Raw genomic sequence first — 27,658 nt, 5'->3', positions numbered from 1 at the left:
CCTGTCCTATGTGACACAGACTTCCCGAATTCATCAGGAAACACAGTAGATGAGAGGGTAAAGGATCCACAATAAAGTAGGAATAGATAGGCATAGAGAAATGGAGACTGGCTAAAGAACAATATATGGGATACAGCAACACAGCAAGACTCAAGCAAAAGGAAAAGTTAGAGCTTTTTAAAGAGGGAAAAGAGGTAGGTAATCAGTAGGTAATAAAACAGAAAGCATGAAGAAATAAGTTAGGGTGTCCCGGCAATATTGTTTACATAGTTTTGGTAGGTAATCTGTGCCAGTGAATTAAGTGTAAGGAGGTAAATTAGTAGTATTAAGCTTCTACTAATTATTCACCCAGCTTCCACTTGCTATTTAGCTGTCACTTCGGGACCACAGTGCCTCAGAGGGCTGCACAAAGTGGCTAAACAGCTAGCATAGGCAGTTCACATGCAAGGGGCTCAGGAGATTGCATGGGTTGCTGTTCACTCTTGCTGTTTGTGTTCTGGCAAGAAAGCTGGCCATATGGTGGTGATGTGATGCAGCATGTGGTTTCCTGCAGCAGCCCACAGCACTGTTCCTAGTATTTCAGGGGCACTGGCACAGATGGAGCTCCTGAGCAGAGATGTGTGACTCATGTGATGGGGTGCAGTGAGTGTGTGGTGCTCCTCCTTGGAGCTGGAAAAGATGGGGACCTCACCATAGGGGATAGACCCTGATCGAGTCCCTGAACCGTTAGGTGAGGAACAGGTCAGCAAGTCCTGCTCCATCAGGGAAGACGAGCAGAAAATTGATAGGTTGCTAGCAGCAATGCTCTAAGGGCAAGAGCTGGTGCTTTGTGGTGCAGACAGAATGGGATCACCAAAAGCATCACTCAGAGGGAGGACAGCAACTTGCAGGACAAGGCACCCTGGAGGCTCATGACCTGTGGCAACAGGACAGTAGCTCTCCCCTCATCTAAAAAAAAAAAAAAAAAAAAAAAAAAAAATCAGATGAGGAACAGGCATGAAGTCCTGGCAATAAACAGGGAGGACAAATAAATTTCACTGGAAGAGACAACTGACCCAACAACTCCTGCTCGACAGATCTAAACCAGCAGCAAGAAGAACTGGTGAGTATTAATGGGGGTGGGGGGGGTGGGGGGGGGGAAGAGGTCCTTCTGCAGAAGACTGAGGCACCTGACTGCCACACTGACACTAAGTCACAGGAAGTTTGCCGCTTGCCTGGAACCAAAATCCAGGATATCATGGAGAGACTTCCAAGATTCATCAAGCCCATGGAATATTACCCCCTACTCCTCTTCCCACATCGGCACCAGTGATACTCTGAAGTGTGACCTGCAAAAGGTACAAAGCACTGGGGCTAAAGGAAAGGCAACAAGTGCTCAGGTTGTCTTCTAGATCCCAATAGTCAAATGGAAGGGTGCAGGCAGAAGCAGGTGTATCACACAGATCCACACCTGGCTGTGTGGCTAGTGCTGCTGGTAGGGTTTTGGCTTCAAAGACTGTGGGCTACTAGGATCTGCTTAGCAAAAAGTGATAAGGACATTTTTGCCAACAGACCGGCCAACTTCCTGAAGCAGGCATAAGCATATGTGGAACAGAGCAATGGGAGCAGCTCCCATGCTTCCCTCCAAGAGAAGGGGCAGATGGCAGATCATATCCAATGCTTGTACATCAACACTTGCTGTTTAGGAAAGAAATACAAAGAAAAGGAACTCCTTGTGCAGTGACAGAGGTAATGATATCACCAGTTTTACAGAAACTTGATGGGATAGTTTGCATGACTGCAATGGAGAGCTAAAAGCTGTTCAGGAAAGACAGAGGAGGTAGAAGAGGAGGGGTCGTGCTTCATGTAAAAAAAGCATTTTGAGTGCATGGAGTTTATTTTTTGACATGAGGACAGAGATCTGTTGATTGCCTTTGGGTCAAAATCAGAGGGATCACATCAAGGGAAAACTTGTGGTAGGCGTCTGCTATCGACATCAGGAAGCAGAGGTGGACAAAGCCTTCTTCAGACAACTCAAAGAAGCTTCAGCTCTGCAGGTCCTGGTTCTCATGGGAAACTTCAACTATGCTGATATTTGCTGGGAAAGCAACACAGCAGAGCACAAGCAATCTAGGTTTCTGGAGTGTGCTGAGGACAATTTCCTAATGCAATCACTAGATGTGCCAACTAGGAGTGGTGCTTTTCCAGATCTACTGCTTACAAATAAGGAAGATTTTTTTCAGATATGTGGCTGTAAGGTCACAGAGATGTGACCTTGTGCTACAGACAAGTAGCAGAAGAGAGACTCTGGACTTCAGAAGAATGGATTTCAACTTGCTCAGGGAATTGTTAGGAGACCTCCAATGGCAGCCTGCCTTAGTGGGTAAAGAAGCTCAGGAGTGCTGGGGGATTTTCAGAAACAGCCTTCTCAAAGAACAAAAGTGGTCCAACTCCCGGAGTGGGAAAAGGAGCAGGCATAACAGTCTGTTTTGAAAGTGAGTTATTAAGAGAGCTCAAATGCAAAAATGAAGCATGAGAGATGGAGAAGGGGAAGAGACTCACAAATACAGCAATATAGAAACACTGCTTGGATGTGCACAGATGCATTTAGGAAAGCAAAATCTCAACTGGAGCTCAAATTGGGAAGAGATGTCAGGAATGACAAGAAAGGTTTCTACAGGTACGTTCATAGCAAGTGAAAGTACAAGGAAGATACAGGTCTGCTGCTGAGCGGGCCCGGCAAGTTACATCCCAAATGACTTCAGAGGTTGATGTACTACTTGATGCCATCTTCATCTAAGGCTTCACAGCCCAAGTCTCCATGCCAAAAAGCAATGGCAAGCCACCAGTAGAAGAGGGTTGAGTTAGGGACTATCTGTAGAAATTGGATGTATACACAAGCCTATGAAACCTGATAAGTTACATCTGAGGGTGCTTCATAGAGCCGGCTATTACTACAGCAAAGCCTGGATATAAGAAAAAAATTCTTCACTGTGAAAGCAATTTAATGTTGGAACAGGTTGCCCAGAGAAGTGATGGAACGTCACTTGCTGGAAGTATCCTATACTCAGCTTGACAAGGCCCAGGATAACCTCATCTATGACCATGCTTTCAGCGCAGGGTTGGATCAGAAGACCTCTAGGGATCCTTTCCAACCTGGACTTTTCTGTGATTCGATGACTGCAGAACAGCTAGCAAGGTAACTGCATAGAGATTCCTTCCGAATTCATCAGAACGCACACACAAACCTTTGGGATGAGGAGACACCCCAACTACCTCTTTAACTTGGACAACTCTCCACCAGGCTTTGCAGATTACAATGCCTGTGTCTGGCAAGCAATGTAAGTAAGCAGGTTTGACTTCTTTCTTCAAGGAAGAAGGGTAACTGTAATTCCTTACAGACCACTGCATTTAAAAATTCGGTGAAGCTCACTGCCCACATCTTCCCTCAATTTTAAGGCCATCCTTTCCCACACACTTCATAACACTTGGTAAACAATTTATTCAGACAACCAATCAGCTGCAGGGCTTAGCTGCTAAACAGAGTGAAATCAGCTATTTAGTCTGTACCAACAGCAACAACTTTTCTATGGAAAAGTAGCTTTACTTTACAAGCTAAGAGGAGTTAGAAAGGAAGACATAGGTATGAATCCAACTCTTAAGTGGAACCAAATAGAGATGCGTGAAGTTGGATTTTTTGCTTTTTCTCTCTCATCACTCTAATTTCTTGCCAGGGGAGAAAAGGGTAGCAGTAATATTGGAAGCATAAGCATATCCTGGAGATAACAGCATGTAAAAAAGCCATTCTTGATCAGTAAGAATGTAAGGATGGAAAGTGTTTTTGAAAAAACATTCACTATTGATGGGAGAGCAACTTATTATCATAAGTTAAAATTTCCAACGTGCAAAAGTCTCCTTAGATAATTTCTTGCTATAGTTCTGGATAGCTTTAAAATGGAAGTGACTAAGAGCTGAAAAAATCAGCATGAATATGATGCCTAGGAAGAAACATCTGAGACTTGATCTTGATCTGTCTGAAATGGCTTTAAAAAAAAAATCAGATAAGGCTCATCACATCTTTTAGATATGAGAGCACAGAAGTTACCTGTTCAGCTCTACAAGTAAAACCCATCTTCGCCTACAAACCCTGTCCTACCTAAATTCTGAGATTAACTCCTGTAAACAGTGAACTATCGCAGTCCATAGAAGGAGTCAAGCCAAAAGGTAGGATTATCTGAAATATATCAGTGTTACACCTGTATTTCAAATAAATTAATTCTGTAATCATAGACCATGGCCTTGTGCACGAACAAGGTAGTTACATGTGCAAGCATAACTTAAGCATTTCAGAAGTTCTACATGTTTAATAATACAACTACAGTTGTGTTTGCTTTGGAACTTTGGCAGACCTTTCAAAAAGCAGACAAGACCTAAATGTACACTTGAAAAGAATATACGCAGATGACTGCTAAGACAAAGCAAGAACGAAAGTCTGACAAAGTAAAACTGGTTCCTACAATGATGGAATATCAGTCTTAGTGTCCCTCAGTCTTCATTTCAGCACTTGTACTCCAGCCTTGGGACCCTGCATCTGGCACTTCAGGCAGTCTATACCCTATGGACTTACGCTTGATTTTGAATGAGCTGATGGTGTGACAAAATCAACATTTGTTTTTTTACTCTTTCATGCAAAAGAGAAAGAATGGGAACAGGAGCTTGAGGTAAAGTATATTTCCTGAGTGTTGCAGACTAGGTTATAGTCTCATTTTCTTTAAGAAATGTAACCAAACATTTTTGCTTAAGTTCCTTCTAAATCTGTGCAAGGTCCTTCTAAGCTGCATGCTTTTGTTTTAAGGTACCTAAGACTTCAGTACAAAGCTGAACTTTCTTGGCCACTGTCTCGTGAAAACTTACGGCTAACAGGACTACAGTGACCTCTTTAAACACTGTAAAGCTTCCAAGTGTGCTCCTGTGGACGTTTAATGGAAACACCATCAACATGAACCTCTCCAACATAAACAAGCCTGAGGAACAGTTCAGAAGGACACTTGGAACAGAGTGATTAAATGACGCTGTAACAATTTTGTTTTGGGAGAACTTTCTCCCAAGTTTACTCTGTCATTCATGTCCAGGAAGGCGAGTGAAAGTATGGTGAAAGAAATAGAGGAGAACCACCAAAAGTTTTGCCTTTTGACTTCACCATTGTCTGACCATGGACAATGACCTACCTTCTTCATTTAGAGATAAACAAACAAGTGAACTGAGAGTATTTTAAGGTATTTAATGATTAATGCAAAAGGCATTTAAAGTTATTTTAGAAAGGAAATTGGCAGTTTTGGGACTAAGGAAAACACTGGGGTACACGTGCAACCCAACTAGCAATGGAAACATAAGAGAACCAGCAGAGTATGCTGATCAGAAGAGAGCAAGAACATGGAAAAAAAGGCAACAGAATGACAGGTGCAAGCACTCCTTGGGTATACCACTTTCACTGGATATAATTGTAATAGTGCCAGCACAGGACAAGCAACTCTCTAGTTTCAGCTCTCCTGTACTCAAACAAGGATTCCAATTAACTCCACTCACCAGAAGTTTAGCTTGTTCAGGCAGTGAAATTTGTTCCCTCTTTCCATCTGGATACCTTAGCATCAGCTGTGCCTTTGGTCCTAGCACAAAGGAAGTTACTACAAGTTAACAAACAACAAGGCAGCTGAACTGAGCCCTTCTGTAGACTTTAGGTAGCACATTTTGCTGCACAGAACAGTAGGGACTGGAGACAAATACAAAGTTTTTTTTGTGCACACGATTTCAGTCTATGAAGATATACTTCTACTGCATATGATTCAAATACATGCATCAAACTCAGGACTTTCAAGAGTTAATAATAGTGACTGATATACGTCAGCGTTCCCAGAGAAAAGCACACTGTGCTACCCTTTGCCTTTGAGACCACCTTAATCTGCTACATCCCGACTCAGAATTGCTGGGAGGAACAGAGACTTCTGGCACTTGTCAATATTAGCAAAAGTTTGCACTATTAAAACTCAGTCCAGACCCTCAAGGCTGCCAAACCAATGGAGCATGAAGTAGAACTGATGTTACTCTGTTTCATTCTACGATAGTGGCAGAAGCCACATCATAGGCACCTACATTATACCAATGGACATTTTCCTCACAGACAAGGTCTAAAACTAAGAAACTCGAGCTGAGTGAATAACGTGACTATGCAGTTTGCACCATCATGTCAAAGTGCTGCTGTAGGCAGAGTGAACCCCAAATGCCTAGCTTCAAAGAGAGAGGGAGACAGAAGACAAGATTTAGTTCTTCAAAATCAGGACTGAAACCATGCTTGTCAGCCTATGAAGACTTTCAGAAAAAGAGTAAAACACTTACAAATCACTATAAAAAAACATGGTAACTTACCATTCACATCTAGGCCCTGCAATGTACTTTCGGTTTTGTCAGCTGACTCCTCCAGTATCCCTGCATCAATGCAGGGCAGTGCTCTGTGATTTGATGTTGTACCAGGCTCTGTCCTTGCAGGGGGCTCAGGCTGAGGCCTCCGACTCTCTTCTTTTTTATACCCCAAGTCCTTGTGTGGAGACTTCCTCAACTTGGCAGGATTCTCCGATTCCTCCTCCTCCTCAGATCCACAAACAGAAATAAACTCTTCACTTCCAGAAAAAAGCTCTGATTCAGACTCCTCATCTGACCGACTTTCCTGCTTGGCCTGTGAGGAATCAAAATGTGTCTCCTGTAATGAGGCTCTGATAGCAGCTTCCAGCTGGCTGTCCTCACTGGCATCAATGAGACTCTCCTGTTGAACACAGGCATAACACAAAGGCGTAAGAAAAATGCTTTTAGACATATATCCATATCCAAGTGTTCCAAAGGGAATCTATTAAAGCTGTCAGGTGGAAGGCCAGTCATGCAGTCAGTGCTTAAGGATTTCTCCTCGCTGTGTCATGTGAAGTGATATTTTTCAGTAGTATTTTTTCATTCTACACATGCACAATTCTGTGACTGCTAAATTCAAAACAAATGCTGAAAGCACAATTTGTATAGCAAAAATAATCAAAGGAAAAGGTGTTCTCTGATGCACCATCTTTTTATTTTTGCATACTCTTGCTCTAATTCATTAGGTCTGTTTATACTACCAAATGGGAAATCAGTACAGCTGGATACAGACACACTAGATTTTCCTTCAAGTTTCTCCAGTCCTCATAGAAGGCCTCATACTTACAGAACGAGAACATTTTTGGGGAGGGCTAGTCGAATGCCCATCCAGTTGTCCATGCTCACTCAGGAACCCAGTCACTTGGTCCAAGAAAGAAGTTACATCTAGCTGGTGCCACTCCACTAGTTTCTGGCCTAGGGAACATAAGGCATCATGGAATACAACTTCAGCAACAGCCCTCCAAAGATTGCAGCTTAGCTGTCAAACAAACAAACAAATTCACTGCTGTGTACACACTGTGCAAGAGTCCACATTTGTGGAACTTCAGCTTCATACAGACCACCTCCTGATAATTACATTTCCACCTTGAAAAGGTTTCACTCACGTACAGCCGTAAGGATAGACCTGCTTTAATACATTTATCATTGTTTTTCTATACTCATGGGAACATGTGTGCAGAATGGTGAGTTATGCATCACAAAAAAAACCCAAACAAACAAAATCCAACTAAGCTTACAAAGAATTTCTACATTCTTGCCTGCTTTGATTCTACATCTTGGCAAAAAGCATTTATTTCCATAAGGTAAAGTGCTAAGAAGAATACCCTAACTTTGGTTTCAAAGAACTAGTTTTTCAGTGGTTTACATCAAACAGCAAGAACGCGATTATTTCAGTGCTGAGAAGCAGGGCACCAGACTATTGATATGGTAGGTTACGTGACAATAAAAACGACAAGGCTGTTGGGACACAGAAAAAAAAGTTATAATTTAAAAAGACCTGGAGGTGAATGAAGAAGTTTGATTGTTCAGTTAAAAAAAAAAAAGACAAAACCAAAAGCCAAATTTATTTCAAAATTAAGATACAATTTAATGAGTTATCTCTGAGCCTCACAAAGCTATTGTGCCAGGAACAGGAAGCAGACTTGTGTTTGTTTCATTTTAATATTAAAAGGTAGCTCATCCATTACTTGATTTCAAGTAGCTTAAGAGCTTTTAGACTTATAGCTGCGTCAGCGTTCCAAGGGAAGCATCAATAAATTTCAATTCATAGTTTTACCACTAGGTGGTACTAACTTCATTTCTTAAACAAAGTATTTGGTAACCTATGCCAAGTACCATAATCAAATACACACATAATTTGAGCAAGCCTTAGGAGCTTTATTCCTCTAGTTCTTCCAAAAGATACTGCTTCACTTCTTCAGTGACGCTGGGGTCTCTCAGAGAACAAACAAGGTAACTGAGATGCTTCAATCGCTGTGTAACGTGCATTGCCAAAGAGTATTCTAGCCTGCAACTGCCAGTCCTCACAGGATATATACACTGCAGGTAGCTGTCACTTATCTTACCTGTTCTGGGATCCAGGATGGAGACATAAGGGAAGTCTGCCAATTTATAAAACTGTATGTATCTCTGTCCTTCCTCACTGTCATGGTATACCTACAGAATACCACAACGGAAGCAAGTTATTGGGGGGTTTGGATGGGAGGGGACATAAATGATCATGAAAGTATACTAAGTTTGTCTGTTTCACAGTATAACCTACAAGTGGTATGTACAGTTCTCCATAACTGCTACAAACACAGTACAAACCTCTAACAGTCCATGTATTAGAGGTCAAGTGAAAGTTTTGAATCCACAAGTCAAAGGCTGTTTAAACATCAAAACACATCCTTGAACTACAAGGCTCACCTTTACTGCAGTTCTCTAAGAGAACACTAACAGCGGCATTTTCTTCCAAGAACTCTGTTTTCACTAACCCACCTACCAGGACATCAAGTTACTAGTATGGCCCCATTAAATTTCCCACCTGCCAAAAAATGAAATGTTCCCGGATTATGTTCTTCACAGCCTCATTGCTCCACACATCACGGTTGAGACACTGACATGCAAAATCTTGCACATTCTGAATGTTTATCATGAGCCATTTGTTCTGCATCTGACCACACTCCTTAGCCTGTAAGCAGAGAGAAAAGTTTCATTAGCCAAAACTGAAGAGCTAGACATAAACAATGCCAGCAATGATCAGTGATGGCTTCTAACACTGTCAGATTTTTCACTAAAACCCCTTCACAGTGAAAAAGATGGACAGAACTAGCAAAAAGGCATCCACAAAACAGAAGGCAGGGCTGAAAGACCTGCTTAAATGAGATTGGTTTAATTACAGAATCACACCGATGAACAGAGCTGCTGGATTTCAACAAGCCAAGCACAGAGTGGGAAAAGCAACTTTAGGAGCAGAGAAAAAAAAAAACAAAAAAACAAAAAGACTGTGAATTAAGTATTTGTTCTGGGAACAGTGTAGTCAATCACACCAATGTGACAACAGAGGAAAGACCTGCTCACTCTTCAGATAAACCTGTGGATCTTTTTCTGTTTAATAGGAGAGCATAATTGATGGCAAACTTGCATAAATACGACAGGTCCCCCTCTCTATACGTTCTTTTTTTTTCTCCTCTCTCTATTACTGGGCACCTGACAAATTAGGCATCCCTTTTTGATGCTCATTATCCGGACTGTAAGTGGGGAGGAAGATGGGAAGGCGCAGGAAGAAATCTTACTGGTTTGAGTCACAAAGCTGGCATTGTCTGATTGGTTGGTTAATGGTAGGAGTTTGATCAAGAATGTAATTCTGATCGCTGAATTGTCATACCTGTTGAAAAAAAGAGGGCTATATCAACAGCAGGAATGCTCTTACCACCTGGAGAGACTGGAACTAGCATATGAACTTCCTTTTCTTTTTTCAAAAAAAAAAAAAAAATTATAAGTGTGTTCACTGTCTTGCTTGTAATGCCCTTAACAGCAAATTTGAGGAATTAGGATTTTGCATAAGTTTTTACAGTATTTTATTCCCCAAACCAAAGTTTTCACTTCTAAAGTGAATTTTAGCCTGTGCACTTTTGAATAGACTATCTGACACAAATACTGGGACGTGTGAACTCCATACACTTAGCCTGGTAAAATGTAAGCCTCAGTACTCCCATTAAAATTGTAGATATTAAAGTATAAACTTGCTCTTTGATCACAGGATCTCAGTCTACAAAATTACTCTGCATGGCCAAATGACCTGCAGAGCCTATTTTTGTTTTACTCACAGGAAAGAATGTTACAGAAAAAAATAGGACAAAATGTATGGAATAGTCATATTGATCCCACAAGTGACTTCATACTAACCTCTTATCACTAACACTTCAGTCTCGGAATCCAGTATTTTGTCAACAGACAGAATAAGTGGTGTGGGGGACACCTAAATAACTAATCAGGGTTTTAAATATACTTATTAGGCTTTTTTTTTTTAAAGAGTGTTTTGAGCTAAATGTGGATTTTGAGAAGTAATTTTAGGCAACTAGCTTACAAAGAGGTCTAGAGGTACTGCTCAAGATTAAAGGGAACATATATGAATATATACCTTAAGTCTATCGGACTGCCTTAGTCTTGTATTCTAACCTAATCCGTACTGGATTAAAAGAACAAATTTGAAAAAGAAAAAAAAAAGGCCACTGTACCTATAATCCTATTTTCTATCATTATTATATCCTACTAGCAAAGCTGGAAAGTGCATCTTATTCTTCTATACTTACTTTGTATATTCCTCAACACTAGAGAAAACCTGACTCTACCTCTCCTCTATCCAGCTAATGTCCTCTTTAAGGGATGCAAGCAGGAAATCCACATAGAACATTTACAAAGACAAGTTTTTGCACAGAAAGCAGCTACAGCTCTCGAAACCACTTTTAACTTCCTTTTAAAAACAATAGGCTTTACATCTAACATTTAAAAAGACAGGGTTAAACTGCTGCCATCTAATGCACATATACAAACGAGGAAGTGGAGCCAGCATCTTATGACCTTCTAGATATCTGCTAGTCAAGCATAGTTCAGTTTGGAAGACAGCAGTTACAAAAGTCAGAGCAAGAGGTCTACCTTTGAAGAGGAGACACACTGTCTGCACTACACTTACACTTCTTGCCCGGGCCAGCACAGAAGAACAGGGCACACACACTCTTTCATCAACCAGCCATTCCTGGGCCAGTGGTTCATCTAGCAGTTATACTTGTAGAAAGTACAGTCTAGAAGTACCTTACGCAAAGATAATAGTATCACTCGAGTATAAAGACTAGATTCACTTCCAAACTATTACTGCTTGGTACACACAAAGAAAATATTCACAATCAGCTGTAAAGCAGGGAGCAGCTACAGAACATTTAGCTTGTAAAATGATGAAACTTCATACAGATCCAAGATTTGAAACTCCGCAACATTATATATAATTACTTCAAAGTAGTACTGAAATTCTAGTGAATCTTAGGTATAGAACTAGGTGCACCAGAACTATCTGCTCCCCAAAACAGAAATGCACTTAACTATGTCAATCTGATATGTACCCTCCGTGAGTTAAATCACATCTCACAATGTAAGTATGAGAAGACAAACACCTACAATTCTTGAAAGCAATCTTTCGACACTAGAACAAAACCACATTCTTCATTACAAAGCATGTTTGGTGCACTGCTCCAGTGATTTATTCCTAGAAGAGTCTACATTAAAGAGAGAACAACCACGAAGGTTAATATTACAGCCAGGAAATGCCAAATAAAATTCCTTGTACAATTTTAACTGACTCTTCACAGTCTTGGCAGGCAGTAACAGCCTAATTATATAGCCATGTAACACCCATCAAATACAGATTTTTTTGGTGACACTGCATATTTAAGCTCTGAAAGTTTCTCCGAAATTTTCTAGCAGGAGAAAAAGGATAGTTTTGGATAACATCTAGTTAGCTTGCCTCTAGTTTATGTGGCCCCACTCCACAAGCCTACTGGCTACTAACTAATAATAACTAATATCCAGTGGCTCAAGCACCACGTTCGAAAGACCTGCAGGATTAAAATAAAATCTCTTACAGATTTTCTGCCTCAGAACTCTTCCACATCTCACTTTCCACAGTGTAATTAAGTTAAACATATACTCAGCTTTACAAGTATAATGATCCTAAGTTGTACCGTATGTGAAGCACATATTCATTTCTGGATTACAAGTTAAAAATCAATGCTCATTCAAAACTTGAAAATGTCTCTTCAATGAAAGTTAATTCTCATCTATTCTTAAAAGCTAGAATTACAGAGCTAAAATGAAACCACAACTTTCTGCATTTTTCTGTTAAGAAAGTTTGCTTGTATTTGAAAGTAATTGAGTTTTCCTGGCAAAAAACAAAAGATAACTGAATCTACTTAAGATGAAGATCGAAGTTAGATAACCCAGACGGGAGTGACAGAAAGATGAGCAACAAAGATGCAGGCAACCTTAATATGACCAGATACTTTCTCAGTTTGAATAAAGTCATCAATATGAATGGCACAGTATTGGTAGAGTGTTCTTGCACACCCCCCGTAGAGCTTAGAATATACCACACACCACAACCCCCCCCACCCCAAAATGCTTAGGTTAACACTAAAATATGAGAGTATTAAAATGATTTTAAAATGCAATAAACATCCCTGTTTATTATCTAATTTATATAGGTTTATCGAAGTGTACAGTGAAGGAAGAAGCAGAGTAAGTTACAGAGCTAACAGAAGTTCGCCAGAGGTGAATTTTAAGGAAGAATGTGATCGCTAGGTTTGCAGGAGGCCAGGCACTGTCCCGAACTGTAGAGTAGTACTGCAGCACAGAGTCATAAATGGAAAAAATGAAAGAGGTATTGGTCAACAAATTGAGAAGCTGAAGATTTTTATTGCAAGGAAGTTGAGGAGCATCAGTTTGAAATCAAGGGTATTCCATGGGACGAGGAATTGTACAAGAACATAAAAAGGTGAATGCCGATACCAGAAAGCATGCATCTCTCCGAATCTGAGTTACTACAAAGAGCAGGACAAGGCGTGTACATACAAATGTATTTTTTCTGAATTAACAAGACTAAATAAGAAGGCAGAGACTTTTGGATAGTCAAATCCATCAATCAGTTATTTCGTAGGCTGAAACTATTTTTGGCTATGACAGAAGAGACCTAATCAACATTGATAAAGTCTTGACATTTTCAGCAAGATATGAAGGAAGACCAGTACACATCTCATTCCACAGCAGAGATAAGAAGGCACTTGCTAGTTGTGTATACATTTTTGTCTGGGCAGCAGTGGCTGTTTTTAAGTGAACTTCCCTTACTGTTTCCTCTTAACCATGCATGTGTTTGGTTCACAAACTGCTCTGAACCACAGGTCTGGTGGGGCTATTCGGTCAGGGGACCAGACACAATCTTGTTTGAAGTAAACCCTGAACCACACATCATCATACAGATGCCTCAGCACCAATTTCTTCAATCTACTGATCTGCTTCTATTCCACCAAATTACTTGTTGAGATAGACATCACTATTCTCTGTCAGCATCCTTTCAAACTTGGAATTTTGTTAGAAAAGCAAACATATGGAAGGCACTGTCAGAACACAGAAATTAGAGACAAGCCAACTGACCATTGGTGATTTGGGAAACAAGAGATGAGGCCAACAGGATGGGAGCTGGAGACTCAATAAAGGTATTATTTCTGCAGAAGTTCTCCAGTGGTGCTCTACTATGTGAGCATGGTATTATAAGCAAACATTTCATGAGTTTAGAATCAACTTTACTAGATTCTGCACACAAAAAGAGTGAAGTCTTTCCCAGGACCAGATAATATTTTCGTTCAGCTCATGGACGCAGATCTCCAGCATGGTTTGCAGCATCTGTGGTGCACCATTTGAGCATTAGTTTGCATTCTCATAAAATCATCTCTAACACTTAACTACTTGAAGTGGATCAGGTGAAGGTTCAGTACTTGCTTCAAGTTCTGACGTAAGAATATCTGGAAGTTATAGACTAAAAAATGAAAAGACGTATCGATTTGTATAATCTCTAATCATGAATTAGGTCACTGGATCCAAATCATAACTTACGACTAGACTCACAAATGCCTACACAGATAGAAAAGGTGACACCTGAAATTATTTAAAGCTAATAGTGCCTTTCTCAGGGAGACAATCTCTTGGATGTGTTATCCATCACTACCAGGTGCAAAAGACAATCACTGTGATTTTGTACAAGAACAAGACCACTACTGAATATAAAGTGCAGGTACAGATACGAGGTCATGTACAGATAGACATCTGTACTAGGTCAGCTATCAGAAGCTGGTTAGCCATGTCAGTGTAGCTCTCCTTGAGAGCTTCTTAGCAGAGCTGTGTTGCAAACTATGTTGCTCCTTGTAACGTATTTGCTCACCTATCAAAAGCGGTTTTACTTCAGCTATTTCTATACCATGCTTTACAGACATACGTCAAGTGACACAATTTTTCCATTTTGAACAGGTTCATTTTGAACAGAAGTCTTTGACCAAGTGCAATTAGCCATACTGACATTTAAACATAACAATAAAGGTGGTCCATCACCTTTAGTTAAATCTTTCCCAAGTCATCAACATGCAGTGCATCAAACAAGTATTTATCACTACATGGTTCCTCGTAACTTACTATACAATCATTCTATAAATAGACTCATCAGCCAACGGCCTAGTACAGGGCTTTCACTCTGTATACAGTCATCAGGTAAGTAACTTCAGCAAAAGTTACAGACTTACCGTTTCAAAGCTGCCTTTGTGCATCAGATCAATGGGAGGCCTGAAGAGGTCTGCCAGAGTAGTGAGTTTCTTATCTACTGCGCCTCCATTTCGTAGCTCCTGTTCCTGTCGAACTGCACAGCCCCAAGAGGAAAGGAAGCCGAATTAGACAAAATACTCAAAGATGGATTTATTATTGGCTGTACCCTCATACACAAAACTTCAGCACTAGAGCCATAAGGTTGGACCACAATGAACAAAATGAACTGTTAATAAGATCAGGCTCCTTTACGTAGGGACCCTGCTTGTCTCCTTTTTCTCAAGCACTGGGCATTTATTTCACTTTTAAAATAGATTTTCTTATGAAATGTGAGTATCAGTGGAGGTGGTCATATACCAGTACTTGAAAACAAACGAACAGAGAAAACAATTGACTTTTCCTCAGAGACACTTTCAAAAGGAGAAACTTAGAGCTAGATTGTACCATTGTAACCTTTAGACCAATACAGAAATATTGTGAGTATCTCCTGACCTTAAGGCAATTCCCTAAAAAGAACAAAAATATTTACTTTACATGAAGAAGTATCTTTAGAAGTGTATATTAATACCTAATCTTCCCATAGTTGACTCAGGATACCACTATCTCTCATGGGTCAATGGGTTTTCAGACTCGTTTACATTAAGTACCATATTTTGAGCAAGTTTCTGTTAGTGGTATCACTTCCATTCGAAATGATACAGAACACATTTCCTACATACACACGACCACACAAAACAGGGGTAAATCACAATTGCTTACCTACAAATGCAGTGATGAACTGCATTTTATGGATCCAAGTCAGTTAAAATGAAGAACAACAATTACATGACCCAAAAGCTTTCCAATAGTGTAATAGCTGACAATGGTCATAGCGTACGAACCATTTTTGAATAGGTACTGGATGCCATGGGGAAAAAAGTATCCCTGTGTACCAGGCCCAGGAACAAGGAAATAATCTGGACTTCTATGGCCACAGACACTTTTTCAGAGATAACCAGACAACAATATTCACCTATGAAGTTTTATCATACAGTATTATAAAGTTTTATTATAAACCTCCACAATAGTTTTACATTTTGCACATCTCTAAATGTCTTACAACACAGCGCAGATGATGAAAAAAGGTTAAGGGTATGGCAACTGTGTAAATTGTGCATTTTAATTTACACGTCAGCCTTTAGTACTTAACTGGTTTATTTAACTAGTTTATTACTGGAAAACCCTGACAAAACCTAGTAGGGAAAAACGGAAATCATGGATACTCATTTTCGGTTTGGCATCCAAACATTGCCTAACTACACAGAAACCTGGCCCATGGTTACAGCTCTTGAACACTCTGGCAACATCAGCAGTAACAACTGCATGATGGCTCTAAGTCAGCTATGATGTACTTAGTCTTCATCTCTAATAGAATCATATTCTATGAGACTTAATGGTTTAAATAACAGCCAAAGCTTTGTCATTTGGAGATTCTGCATGTGAATGAATAGGCAGTAGTAAACAACAATTAAACTCATGAGAACCTTGTGTGCTGCCAAGGAAAAAGCCCCAGGGCTACCCAAAACTAACCCAAGTGCCAGAAACACCACGGGCCATTCAAGAAAAATGCAGTGGATTAACTTAATTCCTATACAGGCTTTAGATTCTTCTCCCTTTTCAATTCCCTCCAGAGCTGAAAAAAGTGGGTTTTGAGAACAAGTTTTACCAAGACAGTATTTGCCACACCAGACCAGACAGAACATGCACATGGTTTCACTTATGCTACCACAGGCAAGTGTTTGGACCAGCATCTTTAATATCTGCTTTGTATGTCCACTACTTTACTTTCCCTTCAGCCATCCCATAAAAATCTAAGATTTGCCCCCAGAATAAACAACAGACCTTAACTGAACCACAAACACGTGGAAAAGAAATGCCAGCAAACAGTGCTGGTGCCACAACAATAAACAGCCTAATAATGTTATTCCAAAATAACTTTTGCTATACAGTAGGCAATTTAAAACCATTTGATGACTGAAACCCATCACAGCCAACAGCAGAAACTATTTCACAACCATAGTTGTATAAAACAACCCAGAACTTCCAACATACCAATCCGCACATACTTACTGGTTTCTGTTTGAAAATCCCGAAAGCCATCAAATATTGAACGGGCAGGTCGGCGTCTTTTAGGAGCTTAAAAAAAAGTATGTCAAGAATCACTTCAAAGGTATACTATCAAAAGTATTATGTATTAGTGCTTCACATTACATCTTTGGGACAACAGAGTAAGAACCCAGAGCATACACAAGGGAAGAATGAAGATCTGAAGGAGCATGGAAATAGGTAGTTTTTAAGACCCCTTCTTTTCTATCACATCCACCCTCCAGCAAACCTTACCACAGAAGCAAAACACAAATCAGTGATACGTGAAAGTTTAAAGCTAGCCCTCTCTGATGGGCTCATCATGCACCCCAAAATTTTCCTTGTTAACAGAAACACATGTTTTACCTACAATGCATTTCTATTCCTATCTGATCTCTCATCTAGAGCCTATCCTAAATTCTTGGCTGGGTTGGCAACAGTCAGGCTCTTCCACTAGATCCAGGTATCATTATCCACAAGGAGATCTTCAGAACAAATTAATTTCAGCTGGGTAGAGACAGCGGCCCCAGGCAGGTAACAGGCACAGTACCTAAAAGGCCTCTGCCACTTCCAACTAATGACTTTGAAGTCCTGTCGTACAGCACAACTGCTGTTCTTGGGGCCCAAAACAAAACTGTCTATCAAAACTTATTCAGACTGCTTTTCTGAATTTCTACTAATTGAAAGAAAAATAATTTTAAAATAGTACTTTCAAGCCTTAATTGTTACAAGGCTTGATAAATATTAAACAAGTTAAACAGAGTAAGAGAAATACAACACAGATGCACTGGAAACCCGTAATGAGAAAAATGTATTTACTAGGAGAAAGAATAACCTATGCACAGTTCAGAAAGCAAGTACCAAAACTTCTTTTTAGAGATCTTTCTGGTTTTGCACCATATTGCAGGCAGCATCTTTCATCTTGTTCCACACTAAGGGCATAAAGAATGGGACACAATTCTTGTTCATTGCATTCTTCTCAAGTCCAGAGTACCAAGATAAATGAAAGTAAAACTGGAAGAGGAACATGCCTGTGTGAAATGCCTCTAACTCCTGTAAGTAACATCCCTTTCTCCTCTGAATGCTTAGGCATAAGCACAACCCACTAGAGCCAACTTTAAAGCAACTTAAACTGCAGCTTGGAAGGACAACTTCAGAAAAAGCAACATTTGCCTTCCCAGGCTGAGCAATGGTTCAGCGCCAATGAAGATGTTTGCAGCAGTCCAGGTAGGTGTTTCATGGATATCCACTGTAGGGCAAGAGGTGTTTGGTAGACAGATAGGGTCATCTCCCAAACTGGAAGAGACCCCAAGCTGCTGTGAAACCCAGAAACTGGAACGTCCCCCACTTGAGGCTAGAGCCGAAAGGACCAAGAGAAGTGGAGCAGCTTTCCGGTTTCAGCTGGGTTATCAACCTGCTTCATGCTATGAACAGAAGTGGCCTTAGTGAGAATATTACCACTAGTTGATGAGAAATTCCAGGAAGCCACCACTGAGCCACAGATTGCCTTAGTATGGCACTCAGGGACACTGTGCCTGTGATCAGTGTGTGACAGGTGGGTAGAAAAGAACCAAGTAAAAGGGTCAACAGATCTTATTCCTGCGCTTCTTAGGTTCTTGAAACCCCAGGATTCTGCAGACCTTTGTCAAAAACTGTTGGGCCACAAAGAAAGCAAGAGAAAAAAAACGATGCATCTTCAAAGAGCCCTCAGCAGGCGATCCTTCTCTGGAACCACCTCTAACCTTATTTATACGGGAGAAAGACCACTCTCGTGTTGGCAAAAGGATCAATAGAAAGCCAATTCTGGGTTAAATCTGAAGCTTTGCATCACGCTCCACTCTAGCACAGGAATTAAACAATAGAAAAAGCACATTTCCTACAAGTATGAGGCTGCTTTAAGGAGGAGCACTTGCATGCCTTTCCTTGATGAAGAAGGCCGTACTTGGAATCCAGATGACATGGGGAAAGCCATACAGACAGCTAGAAACAGCCTGGTCAACGTAAGGACAGAGCCTCAGAAAGCCAGAGAAACATCATAAACAGAGGGAGCCTTAGATCTCCACACAGATGTGGAACAATACAAAAGGAGAGGATTAGTGAACCAGGCAATCCAGTCACGCTACAGAAGTTCTACTCCTGTGCTGCAGTAGAAGTACCACTACAGTAAAGGTCTGAAATTGAATACTTGAGACATGGTACATTAAGTGATAAGAACTAGACAGTGTATTAGATAAGTACTCAAAGGCACTTCCATTACCTCTTTAATTAGAGCAAAAGATGTTTCTAAAGGAAAAATAAGAACCAGCTTCATAAAACAAAAATGAAAACTAGATGCAGTCTGAAGAGCAAATAAAATTCCTAATGGAGAAATGGAGAAAAAGATGAGCAATCATACAGTTCAGGTCTTCTTTCTAACTCTCCCGTTTCCCTGAGAAGCAAGCATTTGTCCTTTTCGTCTTACGCATTTTCACTTGTCAATCAAACCTCAAGCTTTTATCCTACCACCCTGAACACTTTCACAGCAGTACCACACGGTTCTGAACCCCAAGAATGCTACCAACTCACTGGTATATATTTAGCATAGCTAATTGGCTGTTGCCTCACAAAGTCTCACAAAACAAGAGTTAGCAAACTGGTACCACTGGGAATATAACTTCTCTGATGTATGAGGTCTTCAATAACATGGACGTATTTCTAAGTAAGCAATAATGTTACACGGATGCAGAGTTGCAGCAGGGAAAAATAAGAACAAAAGTACATACAATGCTTTCTTCATTTTCAGAGAGTTCCATCTTTCTTTTGTCGCTTAGCTCATCTCAGGGTATTTAAAGAAAATGCAAAACAAGAATAAGAACACAAGCTTACCTCCAAATAAGGGCTCAGGCTCTACTAAAATTTCCTGTTTTTGAGGAATTGGAGCTCGAACTTCATCTCTAACAAAGAAAGAAAAAAAATTAGAGAGATGATAATATTCCAAGCCTATATAAACCACTCCCCATTGTGCTCCAAAGGCTCCTGCAACTTCAACCAGCTAAGGACACTGCTATACTGTTGCACAGAATCAGAGACTTTGGGTCAAAAGGGACCTCAAAGGACCATCTATTCCCACTCATGGCACTGAGGAAGGACTTAGCACACTTTCCATTAAGATCTGACATGGATGACCTTTTAAAGCCTTGAAAGAAAATGATTACACAAATCCCTGATGGCTTGATCCCAGGCTTTACCATTCTAATATTGAAACAGAATTTTTTCCTGTACTAACTTTCTTAAACTTCTCTGCTGCTAATTAATCCTCTGGCAATCCTCCTCCCCTGATTATTTACATAAAGGGAAAAATATATATATTTATCCTCCTTATTACAAGCTTTCTCGTGTTGGAAGACTTGTTCCTTCCACTTCTCTCTCACAGCCCTCTGTTTCCAGAGGAAGGAAAACAATGTCCTCTGAGAAAAAGTTAACTTTTCCCAAATCTCATTCTCCTCTGGACTCTCCAATTTTCCAGTACTTTCTTTCCGAAGAAGGATGAACTACTCAGCTTCAGCTGAAGCCTTACCCTGAAACGGAGAGCAAAACATATATATATATATATATATATATATATGTATGTATGTATATATGTATATATGTATATGTATTTTACAGTTAAGATATCCCATTTAGTAGACTACTACTACTACACAGATCATAAACAAACAAGTAAGCTAGAACAACAATGGACATTTTCCCACATGTTATTCTTTGCTTTCATAGCTGGGCTCCCTCACATGATCAACAGTTAAGCTCTGTCTGCAGAGACTGCTAGATAATCTGAAAACATGACTTCAAGAAATAAAACAAGGGGCTATGAAACCCTATCAGGTACTCACTGTGGTCACCTAGCCCATGGATCTAAAAAAAGAGAAAAGGAGGTCATGGGCTCACCCAGGAGAATCCATTGTTATATCCTGCCTATGAACTACTCCTGTAACGCCCTCTTCCCTAAACTCTCCAAAGTCTAAAGTGTGTGGTTTGTGGCTCTTGGCCATGCAGGTGTCAAGTAACTCATTAAGTAACTCATAATGTCAGCAAGATGCACTAACCTTGCTATTAACCTCCACATCTTTGATTGCTGTTGTGAAGCTAGTTATTCTCCATTTTGCATTTGCATATTTATGTCTCTCTCTTCCTAGAAGTAACACTAAGCTGACCAGCACCTGGAGGGTGTCAAGTATAAAAGAAAGGATTCCAATAAAAACTTGAATCTTAAGTCACTGATGTGCCAGAATTTGTCTAGAAATAAGAATACTAATACCTAGAGATACAGAGTTTTAACTTCATTACCTGCCAACGGTTCAAGCAGGAAGGCACTTAACATCAATTCTAATGGTTAGTACCAAAATAGCTGTTTAAACTCATACATGTGCTTCAGAAGTACGAGTGGCAAGAAGTATCTTTATAAGTTAGTTCTCTTTTCCTGAAACGGAAGGTTTTCATAAAGAAGAAAGCATGGCTAAGTTTAATTTAGCACACTTAAGGAATGCGACTGATACCAATCAGCTTCCATTCAAAATACTCTATTTATCCCAAGCAGACGGATTAACAAGCAGCACTGAAAGATTCTCAGCCATGTTCAAGTAGAACAACTCTGTACTTCATTGGAACAGTCATACAAGACGCTAATGCAGATTTTGTAGTTGCTTATTTCTCTGTATTAGTTGGCGTGATCTAGCCCTTCAAGCGCCAAATCTAGCTGCATTTAAAACAACACAAGAAAACTCTTATAAGCAGGACTGAGGCCACTACACTTATAAGGCCCAAAACAATGGAATTCTTCCTAGCTAACAAACTAACACAAGTCAAGATTGCTTAGGCAATTTAAAAGTAAGAAGCTCTTACTACTGGTCCCCACTTTAATGTCGTGATCTCTGCCAGCCAAAGCAGTATGCATAAGCTAGAGAGTACTTCTGAAGTACATGTGAGAGACCTTTATTAAAAAAAAAAAAAAAAAAAGCAGAAAGTAACACTCAAAAAGATCTACAGGACAGAAGACAACTACATGTTGTGTTTATACAGCACTTAAAACAGCAGGATGCTGACCCTCAAGCATTACCATAATACAACCAACAGTGAAAGTAAGATCTGTCCCAGTCAAAGTGAGGTGCAAGCTGCCCAGACTCCAACTCCTGTGCTTCAGTTACCAGAACAACTTATTAAATAAGAACAATATTGGGGCAATCAATTAAATGAGATCATCGAAGCAGCATGTATTACAGTGAAGTGACAGCAGGCTAGGAGAAGTGAAGTTGTCATATTTGTTCTACTTTTCACAATTAAGCTCTTTACACAGACATTCATCAGGTACATACTCTGTATGTGGTTGAACAGCAGACACCCCTGCAGAACTGGTGCTAGGCTCCTCTGCTATGCCTCCACCATCCAGAAACATAGTGACAGCCATCTCCAGATTGTTGTTGCATGCTTCAAGCATATGTTTTCCCACGCTTTCACTGGCACCTGTAATGCCAAAGAAAAATTAAAGCATTCTTCAGAAAGTGTTCTGATTGGAAGTGCTGGGAACAGCCGATCAGCAAGCTTCAACTCTCAAACCATTTAATACTTAGAACAGCTCACCAGCTATCACTAAAGTGCAACAATGAAATAAGACAAACATGTATCTCATGGGGCAAGGAAATGCCTGGATACAAGACAGCCACACTTCTTCCTTCCATAAGGAGAAAAATAAGTGGAAGCCAACTGAGGCAGTTTAGCATGGTTTTTCTTTCTCCTTATTAGAGTTCAGACCTTCTTCTGACACAAATTTCCAAACACTCAATAGGCATATCAAGCTTGACTTCTGTTGTGGTAGACAAAACCCCAAAATCTCAATTAACATTTTAACAGGGAGAAAAGATTACGTCAGCAGCTAAGGCTTCTCATGAAGTTGTAACAGATGTTTAAAGATAGAAGAAAAGGTTTCCTGTTTTCTTGATTGCATCCCTGTATCTAAAGGGCAAAAGCAAATCATGAGAAGCTCAGTTTGGAAAGTGCAGGTGTAAGAAATAGGAGAAAAAAAAAAAGCCAAATGCAGAAAATAGCATTTGTCTACACAGTTACTTGTATAATGACTAACATTCATTCAAACAGCTCCTAAGCCCAACTAAATCCAGTCTTCTTCTTGGTGCTCAAGATGAAACACTAGCTCCTAGCATTACTTCTAACTCAGAGGGTCAGCCTCTCCTCCCTAAGACCGTCTCAAAATCATACAACTAAGAAAGGCACCCTCACCTCTGGAATCTCCCACCACCCATCCCCATAACAGCCTGCTCACTCCAGCATATCTGAAGATGGTGGGTTGCAAAACAGTTTATGTGAACCCTGGTAGAGTGGAACAGCAGCAAAATGCAACTGAATCAGTTTGGGAGTAGCTTTGGATCCATACTAGTTCTTACTAGTTTAAGGCTCCCTGAAAGTCACTGCAGTGAAGAAAACATTATTCCCTAGTATCAGAAACACAATCAACATCTGTTTGGGCAAAATGCATTTAACTTTCTTTCATTAGATATTTCTGAGATCTTCTAGAAAAGACTCAAGAAGCTCTAGCTTGAAGGGTCTAGTAAGTAAGAGCTAATACACTTTGAAACTGTGCAGATAAATCAATTCTCAGTGACCTACCCCATTACATTAAATCATAAAGACAGACAGATTGTTTGAGGGAACTAGTTTTCCTAAATCAGATTGTCAGGAAAAGTGTAATTTGATGGCAGTCAGCTGTATTTTAAGACCTTAAGATGAAAAAAGAGCAAAAGGAAAACTAATGACACCTACAAGAAGATGTGAAAGCATTAAGTCAGACTTCTTCAAACTGTTATTTGGTATTTTAAGGAGCTCGTTTCAATATTAGCTTAACTGAAGCAATTAAACAATACCTTTATAGTTTGGAATAGACACATCACCCTACAATTTCACAGTCATGTGAAGGCATTAATTTAGAAGAACTAGAGGAAAAATGATATTAAGCTGTCTTTAAATAATAGTTACCAATACTCAAAGTGCTTGTACCAATTCTTCATCACTCCTAAAGAAAATGAAATTTGTTTTGAGACTTAACAAATATTTAGTATTTTCTGCTTGCCAAGACAAGCACCGAAAACATTAATACGATAGTGAAGAGATCACATAATTACATTGGTAAAGATACACGGGAGCTAGATTCTTTTAGCACTATTTTTCTTGATAAGAACAGCAAAGAAACAAAATTTTTCTGCCCTCTGGAGAAATGTATTCAAGGACTACTGCTCCTCATTCCTCATTATCAGGTTCTCTAGAACCAGAATCAAATTGCCTTATAATGTTTATTTAGTCTCCTCCCTAAAAACATTAGTAATTTTGTACACTTACAAGTCAAAGTTGAAAGCTGGTAACACAAACTACTGAGGGTGTGCGCTTCCAAGCATTTGTGGCACTTAGCGCCAGTATGGGCAAGACAAGCTCCACAACAGACTTTTAGACACAGTCTAAAATCCTGCTAAAATTGAAAATCAAGGTCTAAATTCCAAAGTCTATTTTAATAGTGCATGTGTGAAGTCCAACAGGTTTTTGTTTTCTTTTTGAAAGCGTAAGATGGATACTCTTATGTTTAACAAACCATCTGTATAAACAGAAAAAGCTGTTAGGAAGGACAAACTAGTGCGACTCCAACTTGCCTGCTTAGCTTCTAGCAGCTATCTCTGGCTCTACCAAACACACACAAAAAAAAGGTGCACAGGCATATACTATAAGGAAAAATATATTTGCTGTAGGTTCTTTTTATTTGAGAGGGTTCATTTTAAGTGACTTCTGTAAGGACAAGTGAGTGATCAATAATTTCCCAGTGTACCTACCAGCGCATTCAGAGTTTACCACTTAACATCCTCAACATCCCTGGTCAAGATCTGAGTACATTAAAGTCTGAGCAAAGGGTTCAGGTTCAAACTGATTAAAGTCACTGAATTAAAAGTACTTTCATTTATTTCAACTCCCAAACAAAGATGTTTTCACAAACATTTTATTAAATTCTCCTTCAGTTTTTGATATGTAATCTCATAAGCAAGGGGGAAATCATAACAAAACAGATTACATGTAAAAGTGGGTCAAGTGCTCAAAGTACACAAGCTAAAGTAGGAATTATCATTCACTGTAAACTTAGGCTAGTAACAGCAATAGCGGGTCATTCCCAAATTGAAATTCTCAGTTAGTTGACCATGCTTTAAGAGATTGTTTTAAACATAAAGTTAGCATGAGGTTCTAGTCTCCATCTCTACAGTGTATTTTATTTTTACTATGCTAATAAGAAAATCAGAATCAGTATAGCAGGACTGATAACTGACTGAGAGGACACTTCCAATTTATTACCTAGAAGGTCAGGCGGGTAGAAAAAAAAACGAAAGGAGTCTCTGCTCTTGTCTTCAAAAGTGAGGGGAAATCCCACCGTACGCACAAAGTGCAGGGCACAGGCACCACGGAAACTCCGCCACCGCCGGCGGAGCCGCCACTCCACCTAGCAGAGACCCGGCGCACCGCGCGCCCGGTGCCTGCCGCACTCGCAGGGCGCCCTCGGCACAGGCCGCCGGGCCGGGCCCCATCGCCGGGCCCGGGTGCCGCCGGCCCCCTCCCTCCTCTACACCGGGGCGGCCGACTCCAGCCCTGCCCGCGCTCAAAGCTCCCCGGCAGACGGGGGGTAACGTCCCCCGGGGCCGCCCGCCAGCACCGCTCCGCCTCGCCGAGCGGGGGGAGCGCCTCCCGCCGCGGGCCTCTGCTCCCGCCCCACCGCGGCGGGCCCAGCCTCCCGCCACCGGCCCCGGCCCGCCGGGGCTGCCGCCTCTCTCCCCGGCGGCGAGGACGCTGCAGCGAAGACGAGCAGGAGCCGCCCGTTAAACAAGAAGCTGCCCCGGCCTTCGACGGGCTCGCCGGGCCCCGGCTTCCGTGTGCCTCACCCGTGATGGCGGTGAACTGCTGGATTAACCCCTTCAGCGCCGAGGAGGCCGCAGAGCCCCCGTGCGCCGCCATCTTGTCGCCGCCGCACAACAACACGCACGCCGCCTGCCCGCGCGCTCTGCGCAGGCGCGACGCCCGCCCGCCCGCGCCCCCTTCCTCTCCCCGCCGCCGGGGAGGCGCCTTCAACGGCGCTGTCAAGCTTTATTGGGAGCCGCCGCGGGGACACTGCGCGCCGGGCGGAGGCGGGGGGGAGGTTGCCGTGGCGACGCGGCCCGCTCCCGGCGCGGCCTCGCCGCAGCCCCGAGGCGGGCGTCGCCCTAGCTCTCGCCCCGCCGCTGCAGCAGCCCTCACCGTTCCGCGCTGCTCGCCCCCGCCAAAAGCAGCATCAAAGTGCCGGTACAGCCAGCGCGCGCACAGCTGCAAGGAGAGGCGGCCCTGGGGTCTTACGGCAATTTAAAACCTCGCTGCCAGGAAAATGGGTAAAATCCACTCAGCGAGGGCCCGGTTCTACCCCCCAACATGGCTGCTGCAAGAGCACGGGCCAAACAAGCGCCCGCGGAGCCTGCGCCGCCCGCAGCCAGGGAGCGGGAACCCCCCGGGACCCAGCTCCCAGGTGCAGGTTCCAGGGTCTGTGTGTTTTTGCCGTTAAGGTTGCTGTTTAGCTAACAATCGAGGGGTTTTTTTTCAGTCTTGCTTTTATCCATCCCGCAACACTCAAAACACGCAAAACTTGCCTGCACAAAAGGGTTCATTTTACAAAGCAGGGTGATTTTTTCCAGTCACACCAAAGGTAAAGTGAATTCTAAGACACTGGGAAAGGTGCAATTGCAGAACAAAGAAAAATCTTGAGCTTTAGGGCATGTGAAATCAAAAGATAGATTTTTTTTCTTTTCTAAGCTGATTGGGTCTTTTTTAAAAAATGTAAAAGATCATTCTTACACTAAGAGGACAAAATCCAGTAAGCTGGAAAAATACAAATAATCCCCAAACCCTTCAACCTCCACCAATAAATATCAATATATAGCCATGTACTATTCAGATCTTTGAAATGGATTTCTGTAATTTTTGTATTTATTTTTGATGGAATCAGCTGCAGACTGACCCATTTGTCATTGATTGCAAGGAACTAAGTTTGTGAAAGAGTATGATTAAAAAAAAAACCACACACTAAAACCTCTTATCCAGCTTCTAACTGGCATTAGGTTAGTGCCTTTCACAAGACTTATGTGGGAGAATCACATAACCCACACACTAGAAGGAAAAAAAAATGTACAAAATGACTTACGGAGCAAGAGAATGAAACTGCTGTTAAATAAGGCAACTCCAAATATTAGGACATGGTTTCATATGCAGCTGAGCTAGGTGCACGTGGCTCATTTCTGCCAGAAAGGGGGAGACTTGCTTCTCCCTTAACACTTCCCCTCTTCTCCCCACAACCCTTAAAAGAAGTTGAACTACTGAATTAGTTCGCAGAGAGTGGGTGAGGGCCCAAGTTGGTGCAAGTGCCAAGAGCTTAGCGTAGCTCACTGCATCTTGTTGAAATGTGCTCTCAGCTAGACTGCAGAATCCTGCCAAATTAATAAACTCAGATATTCCATTTTTAAAACAAAATTCCTCCTTTATGACTGAGTATGTATTACTCAGTGTCAGCCTGTTACAGTGACAGGGCTAGCTCCAAAACAATGAGAACAATAGCTTGTTTAACCCCAATGAAGACTGAGACTGTAAGGGGTGTGTGTGAAATCTCCATATATGGGTGTATATACATATATACCTATACACATAGAAATATGTTTTTTTT

The 27,658-nt window shown here is 41.2% G+C and overlaps 1 protein-coding gene across 3 annotated transcripts in view; it reads right to left on the bottom strand.

Annotated features, from left to right (window-relative positions):
* Positions 1-26,010, bottom strand: part of UBXN7 (UBX domain protein 7) — a 33,612-nt gene extending 7,602 nt beyond the window's left edge. The window contains exons 1-10 of one of the 3 annotated variants that reach the window (XM_026110643.2): positions 25,857-26,010; positions 22,251-22,398; positions 19,768-19,835; positions 16,888-16,953; positions 14,760-14,872; positions 8,963-9,109; positions 8,502-8,592; positions 7,223-7,350; positions 6,403-6,796; positions 5,566-5,645 (exon numbers count right to left, since the gene is read on the bottom strand). In XM_026110643.2, coding sequence (XP_025966428.1) covers positions 5,566-5,645; positions 6,403-6,796; positions 7,223-7,350; positions 8,502-8,592; positions 8,963-9,109; positions 14,760-14,872; positions 16,888-16,953; positions 19,768-19,835; positions 22,251-22,398; positions 25,857-25,929 — 1,308 coding nt within the window. In that variant the 5' untranslated portion in view covers positions 25,930-26,010. The other 2 variants (XM_026110645.2, XM_026110644.2) reach the window with 2 other exon arrangements.
* Between the last annotated feature and the right edge of the window lie 1,648 nt (positions 26,011-27,658).

Source organism: Dromaius novaehollandiae, chromosome 9 (assembly GCF_036370855.1).
Source record: "Dromaius novaehollandiae isolate bDroNov1 chromosome 9, bDroNov1.hap1, whole genome shotgun sequence".
In the NCBI taxonomy this organism is placed as follows: domain Eukaryota; kingdom Metazoa; phylum Chordata; class Aves; order Casuariiformes; family Dromaiidae; genus Dromaius; species Dromaius novaehollandiae.
The sequence above is the reverse complement of the archived record's forward strand: the minus strand, read 5'-3'. Positions and strand labels throughout refer to the sequence as shown.